This window comes from Danio rerio, chromosome 5 (assembly GCF_049306965.1).
Source record: "Danio rerio strain Tuebingen ecotype United States chromosome 5, GRCz12tu, whole genome shotgun sequence".
NCBI classification, from domain to species: Eukaryota; Metazoa; Chordata; class Actinopteri; order Cypriniformes; family Danionidae; genus Danio; species Danio rerio.
The window spans coordinates 75060001-75067500 of record NC_133180.1 but is presented as its reverse complement, the minus strand read 5'-3'; the positions used below and the strand labels follow the sequence as shown (position 1 = coordinate 75067500).

The 7500-nt window shown below is 35.7% G+C and overlaps 1 protein-coding gene across 32 annotated transcripts in view; it reads left to right on the top strand.

Annotated features, from left to right (window-relative positions):
* Positions 1-7500, top strand: part of ank1a (ankyrin 1, erythrocytic a) — a 223213-nt gene that overhangs the window by 66744 nt on the left and 148969 nt on the right. For 15 of the 32 annotated variants that reach the window (XM_073950210.1, XM_073950208.1, XM_073950203.1 and 12 more), the window contains exon 2: positions 448-540. The exons of the other annotated variants lie outside the window; for them this stretch is intronic. In XM_073950210.1, the coding sequence (XP_073806311.1) occupies positions 448-540 (93 nt within the window). The remainder of the gene's footprint in view (positions 1-447; positions 541-7500) is intronic. 32 annotated transcript variants of the gene reach the window in all.

The following is a 7500-nucleotide window of genomic DNA, read 5'->3' as shown; positions in this document are numbered from 1 at the left end:
CAACCAATTTCTATACGGTTTATGAGCCATTTTCCTCATGGGGATCAAAAAATATAGCCACAAGGTCAAAAAGGACTGTTATTACTTCCTTTGGTCCCCACAACACGATGAATACCAGACACATACACACGCTCAAATGAGTTAGCAGCTCTTTTCTGTCGAACACGTGAGAATCTGCTCAGAAATGCTAGCTCATCTGTTAGCTTATCAATCTCCCTCTGGGTTTGTTTACCTCCTGCACTCTCCTCTCCCCCTTTTCCCGCTCTTTTTCATGTCTGTCTGCCGCCTCTAATTCAAGCGTAGTCTCTCATGTCAAGAAATGGATGGGACTCTGTTCTCCTCCAAGCTCTGTCGCTCTATCTCTCTTCATCTGTCTCTCGTTCTCTCTTGACCACAAAAGTGTGAAGATTTAATGGCTTCTTGTGTTTATGTCGTGTGTCCTTTTAGGCCCACGTCGTTCATCGCTGGCTAATCGATCAGGACAATAGTGTGAGCTCTGAGCTGCCGGATGGCCAGGGAGTGTGGCACTATGATGAAACAGTAAATATCTGCAACATATATCTAAATTTTTATCTATTTATCTATATATATTATACATATACATATTGTATATGGACGTTATCTGTCACTAGATATGCTTTCTGTCATTGTTCGTAGTGTTTTTGGTGTAGTGGTTCTAATGTCATCCGCATTTTTTGTTTATTTTATTCTTTCCCTACTGAAAAAAGCCAGCTTAAACCAGCCTAGGGTGGTTGGCTGGTTTTAGCTGGTCGACCAGGCTGGTTTTAGAGGGGTTTTCACCATTTCCAAGCTGGTTTCCAGCCATTTCCAGCCTGGTCTTAGCTGATCAGGCTGGGAGATGACCAGCTAAAACCAGCTTGACCAGCCTAGGCAGACTGGAAGCCCAGCCAAAACCAGCCATGTCCAGCCTAAACCAGGCTGGTCGAGCTGGTTTTAGCTGGATTTAGCTGGTCATTTTCCAGCCAGACCAGCTAAGACCAGGCTGGAAATGGCTGGAAACCAGCCTGGAAATGGCCAAAACCACTCTAAAACCCCTCGGTCAACCAGCTAAAACCAGCCAACCAGCATAGGCTGGTTTAAGCTGGATTTTTCAGCAGGGTTGTGAGTTGGCGTTTTTGTTATGTGACGTTCAGTTTAACCAAACTGGTTTTATTTGAGAGTTTGGTATTAGTGTTTGGTGTTCGGCTGGCTTTTATTTTGAAATATCAGTAGTCGTGGTCGTGGTTGTCCAGGTTGGACACGTTTTTGTTTTGTTGTTGTCTTTCTTGGTTCATTTTGGAGATATTTTGAGTTTCGTTTTTGTGATGTGGTGATTCTTTCTTTGCGTTTTTTTTTTTTTTTGTTTCTTAGTGTACTCACAACATTAAAAGAGTCCACGGGCAAAAGAAACATCACGTTGGTAACATGGCCTACATGTTATTATAAACCCTAGGTAGGATACAAGACGGCTATTTTAGGACTTATTTTACCTGTGGGTTCTTGAGTGTACTTTTCACATGTGTTGGTGTGTTACTCACAAGCACTTTTATCATGTGAACACATTTGTATCCAGACACCTTTGCATGCACTGACGTGTGTTGATGTTCATACACTGAGAGCTGAATCTGAGTGGTGAGTGAGGTTCAGTTTGGTTCATCTGTGTTTCTGTGTTCATCTGTGTGTGTGTTCGTGACGTGATAGTGCTCATTTCACAGTGGATTTGGTGTGTAGTGTAGTGTTAGTGTCTCCGTCTAAACAATGCTTTGACTCTTTGTGACTCAGGTAAGTCTGCAGTTTTTCCCCAAAGTGTTTTGTACTGTATTTCTCAAACATGATGGGATTTTAGACTTTTTCTACTATTGTTTTCTTTTTCTTTCTTTTTTATGAGGTCAAGGTTGTAGAGAATGGGGTAAGATGTGCCACTGGTCGATATTTTGCTGCCTCCTAAACATATAGCATGCATAACATTTTAGTCAAACTGCCATATAATTACAGAAGAATAAGTCACAGCGGGGGAAATAAGTATCCAAAAAATAAAAATAAATAAATAAAAATTCTAAAGGTGCTGTTGACTTACAATTTTCGGCAGATGTTGATAGCAACCAATCAACAACTAATTAGTTTACAAATGAAGTTATGTGTATTAAAATGAAATGACATAGGAAAAAAGTATATTGAACACATGAAGAAAGGGAGGTGTACAGTAGTTCGGCAGTGAAAGCCCAGACAGCAGCTGAATTTCCTCAGTGGTTCTTCAGCAACCCTCTGCTCTTCCTCAGTGTAAATGAATATCAGCTGCTTCAGTCCAACATCTACATTAGCAGGAGGATGAAGATGACACCAGGGTGGACATTTCAGCAAGACAATGATCCAAAACACAGCCAATGAGACTCTCAGATACTTTCAGAGAAAGAAAATCAAGCTGTAGAATGGCCCGGCCAATCACCTGATCCGAATCCAATAGAGAACACAAAATAAAGCTCAGATTTGATAGACGAGACCCACAGAACCATCAAGATTTTGACACTCTGTTGAAGTCTGTGAGAAACTCACACCTGAGCAGTGCATGTGACTTCATTCTCTAAATGAGAGGCATCGTTAAGCTAAGTCAGTAGTCTGGTACATTATTCTTGTGTCATTCCACTGTTATTAAACACAAAAAGTTTCCATATTTTTTTTCACATTCGTATTGTTTGAATCCCATGTCAACAGCTCCTTTAGAAATATTATTCCCTGTAAAAAAAAAGAGGAGTTTGAATACCTTTTCCCCCACTGTATATCGTCATTGTATTTACAAATACACACACATTCATTTGTACATATATCTTCATGAGAGCTTTCCAAAATCTTGATTTTTTTTTTTTTAAATACCCAAAAACAAAACATTTTCAAAATACTTCAGAGCCGTTTTCCTCATCGAGATCTATAAAAAAACCTGTGCTATGGGGCATTTGGTCCCCATAGTGTGAGGAATACAGGGTATAAACACACACATAATGGCCTACAAATTCCTACGTTCATTTAAGTGTAATTCAAGGATACTTCATGCATGTATTCTGAAGCGCAGTATAAAACCCCCTTCAGTCATTGTAAGAAAAGTTGATGATTCAAATCTGTGATTTCTACAATCTTTTCAGTGTATATAAATAAACATTTCTTAAATGTTTGCATGCATGTCTGTATTTATACTGTATATATGTAAAAAATATGCACAGTTCACACACATATATTAATTTTGGACTAATTAAATGCTCGATTTTAATGTCAGTTGATCATTGAAATACTGAAATAAAATAGTTTTTTTCATTCATTCATTTATTCAGTTTCCTTCGGCTTAGTCTTTGGTTTATCAGTGGTTGCCACAGCGGAATGAACCACCAACTGTTTCAGAATATTTTTTAAATAGTCGATGCCCGTCCAGCTGCAACCCAGTACTGGGAAACACCCATTCACAGGTACATACACTACGGCCAATTTAGTTAATCCAGTTCACCTATAGCGCATGTGTTTGGACTGCAGGGGAAACCGGAGCACCCGCAGGAAACCCACGCCAACACGGGTAGAACATGCAAACTCCACACAGAAACGTCAACTGACCCTGCTGGGACTTAATCCAGCGACTTTCTTCTGTGAGGCGACAGTGCTAACCACGGAGCCGGCTGAAATGCGTTTTTATAAGTATCTAAATTTTCATTTTGGAGGACATCTTATCACAAAGTGGCATATTTTACTCCACTCTCCCTTGTTTTAAAATCCCTAATTTATCTGTTCAAACAAGCACAATACACAATATGCAAACTAATCTGGAGGATGTATGGTGTCTGCACTGAAAGTGAGCCACACGAATACTGTATGCATCAAAACTAGGGTACTAACATCATCATCAACAACTCTGTTTACACTGAAACCGACATGATGTGATATGCCTGGGTTCCTGACTATTGTCTTTGGGATATTTTTTATTTATATGAATGTATGATAAGGAGTGTATATAGGTAAGTCTGCCATCAGAGGTTAAATTGTAGTATAATAGAACTTTTCAACTATTTCATGTGGTGTAATTCTACAATTATTGACAAAATATTTGATGTCATTATTGGACGTCAAAATAACGTTGTCCTTAGACGCTGGCTAGACATTGAGTTTTGGTCACCTGACCTAAATTTAACCTTATATTAACGTCTTATTTATTCATCATTTATCAACAAATGTCATCTATTTTTGCTCTTATGTCTTAATGAAGTCGCTGTTTGCTTAAGTAAACGATTGTTCATTAAAAAAAGGGGCAAAATGAAAAGCATCATTTATAGTTTAGAGTTCAATCAATTATATTAGAAGTTCCTCATGGTTTGAATTGGGTTAATGGAAAGGGTCTAGAACTAGAATTGATTGATGGCAATGGGGATTATGTGCAGGATAACAAAAGGAGGTTGATCCAGGATCCATGTCCTACTTATAATCCAGCATCAAGGGAGCCAGATCAAGTCAACCATGTCTTGATGGGGAAGACAAAGCCGCAATCTTTAACATCCCATTATTTAATCCTGATCTTGGTTATAGGTCTTCCACAGACTTAATGTTAACTAGCTGGATATTTGGCAAGAATGGTTGCTATGGACTTGCTTGCTTCGGAGACACCTCCCATTCATGATTTTACTGCTTTTACTTGAATGCATCTCTCTCTTTTGGAGTAAACTAGTCAATAAAGTTGTCCCTGTGTAAGGGGTGTTTGATGGTGGTATAGGTTGTAAATCAGGACTGCTTTTGGTAAAATGTCAACATTGGGGAAAAAAAAGATTTACTTCTTTTTTTTTCTTGTTTCTTTTCCAAATATATAAACCATAGTGTAAAAAAAATCTGTCATTTTTTTGTTTTTGTTTTTCCGGCAAAATAACGTCCGTTAAATTACAGAAATTTACCGTAAAATAAAAGATATTAATTTACAGAAACTTGTAAAATAGCGGATATTAATTTACAAAAATTTACTGTACAATAACGGATATTAATTTACAGAAATTTACTGTACAATAACGGATATTAAATGACAGAAATTTATCATAAATTAACGGCTATTATATTACATAAATTAACGGCTATTAAATTACAAACATTTACTGTAAAATAACAGATATTAAATGACAGAAACTTATCGTAAAATAACGGATATTAAATTAAAGAAATTTACTGTAAAATAACAGATATTAAATTATAGAAATTTATCGTAAAATAACGGATATTAAATGACAGAAATTTATCATAAATTAACGGCTATTAAATTACAAAAATTTACTGTAAAATAACAGATATTAAATGACAGAAACTTATCGTAAAATAACGGATATTAAATTAAAGAAATTCACTGTAAAATAACAGATATTAAATTTTAGAAATTTATCGTAAAATAACGAATGTTAAATTACAGAAATTCACCATAAAATAACGGCTATTAAATTACAAAGATTTACTGTAAAATAACAGACATTAAATTACAGAAATTTACTGTAAAATAACGGATATTAAATTACAGAAATTTACTGTAAAATAACTGGTATTAAATTACAGAAATTTACTGTAAAATAACAGATATTAAATTACTGACATTAATCGTAAAATAACGGACATTAAATTACAGAAATGTCCTTATATATAAGCTTTTGGTAAATTTCTGTAATTTGATATTCGTTATTTTAAGGTAAATTTCTGTAATTTAGCAGTTGTTATTTTACGTTGCTTTAAAGCTAGCGGAAAAAAAAAAACTAAAATTGCGTTTTTTTTTTTACAGTGCAGAGGTGCTCAAACTTTTTCTTATGAAGGGCCAAAAACCATTCTTGATTGAGTGTGGTGGGCCGAAGGTAAATATACCAAACTCTATTTTATTAAGGTTGCCATGGGTAATTTCATAATTTATTTAATAATTAAAAATAACTAGAAAACATTGCTTTATATTAACTAATGCAGTTTTTTTTTACTTTTTAATGAATTTTTTACAGCTAAAAATAATTTATAACAGAATTTATAACAAAATAGATTTACACTAGTCAAGCTGCTCTTGTTTTTGCCTTCATTTGCTCACCGCTGTCTTCTGTATCATCCTTTATGCGTCGAGTGACAGTATTTATATTTTTACAAAATCAGATTCATTTACAAAATTGTATTAAAATTTTAATTTCAGTTAGCTTAAAAAAAAACCTTAAAAAATTACCTTCTCAATCATTCTCACTCTCTTCTCTGGCCCTGTTCAAACTAATAAGTTTTAGTTTTAAAGCACATAGCTTTCACTATGGTTTTGCCTTCCGTTCACACTACCCGAGTTTTCCAACCCTGAAAATGGAGCGTTTTGAAAACGCTGAAGAGGCAGTCGTGGCTGCATCTGATTGGGGCTTTTTTCTCAATATTAGGTGCAGAAAGTTCAGTCTTGCATCCTTTTCTTAAGTTCAGACGCAAGTTTGATATGGAAAACAAACTCCCGAGGACACATCAGGTAAATCTACACCTGGAACCGTGTACTTTAAAACCTCATTCTCATGGCTATGTTGTTTCATTTTAACAATGAGATGAAAACATAATAAGGAACTGCCTATTTTCATTTTAATATTAAAAGCTTAACTGACACCAAAAATGTTGAGGCGTCGTGTAGCTGCATGTTTATATGACCGTCATCTTCACTGTATGCATATTTATAACAAAACAGAGCCTATATAGCATTACCACCTCTTTTCATTTTCATTGAAAAAGACAAAAAATACTCGTTCTTTTGCTGAATATCAGTTTAATAATCAATAATGGACATTATAAAAGTATAACGTACAATAAGTTTATACAATATAGGTAAATAAGAGCAAGCAATCAGCCAAATGTGCAGAATCTGTGCAAGTGGTTACATAAGTTAATATATTAACTTATCTTTGCTCTCAATCAAAACATGTTGACAAGTGATAGATTCAAGATGATGAGATGAACTAAATATTACGTATAACAGCTATAGTGAGATGAAATCCTGCAGAATATCCTTGATGAACTGACAGACGTGCGCTGCTCTCACACGGAGAGGTGTGCTCAAAGCACCCGCTGACTGCCTGGAGCTTAGACGTACGCATATGCTGCAGCGCATGTGTGTGTGGTCATGTGATGTGCGCTTTCAGTCAGAGATCTGTTCAGAAACGCTGAGTAAAATGCCAGTGTGGACGTGGATCGTTTTCATTCTAAAACGCCATTTCAAAACTAAAGTGTTTTACTGTAAACGGGGCCTCAGATGGCAGGGTGGGCCAAATCAAAGGTTACCATGGGCCAACTTTGGACATCTCTGATCTAAACATTGTTAAAAATAGAGAAATGTTTTCTAGTAAAGAACAAAAAATAGTTTTATTTTCAGAAATAAAAAGTCAAATGATATTGTTTCTGTAATTACTGCTACTGACACAGTGATCAGCTGTTGGACTGTTAAAGGTGTATTTTTTTCCGCAGAGTGTATATAGTATGTGGGATGCACATGATAGACCG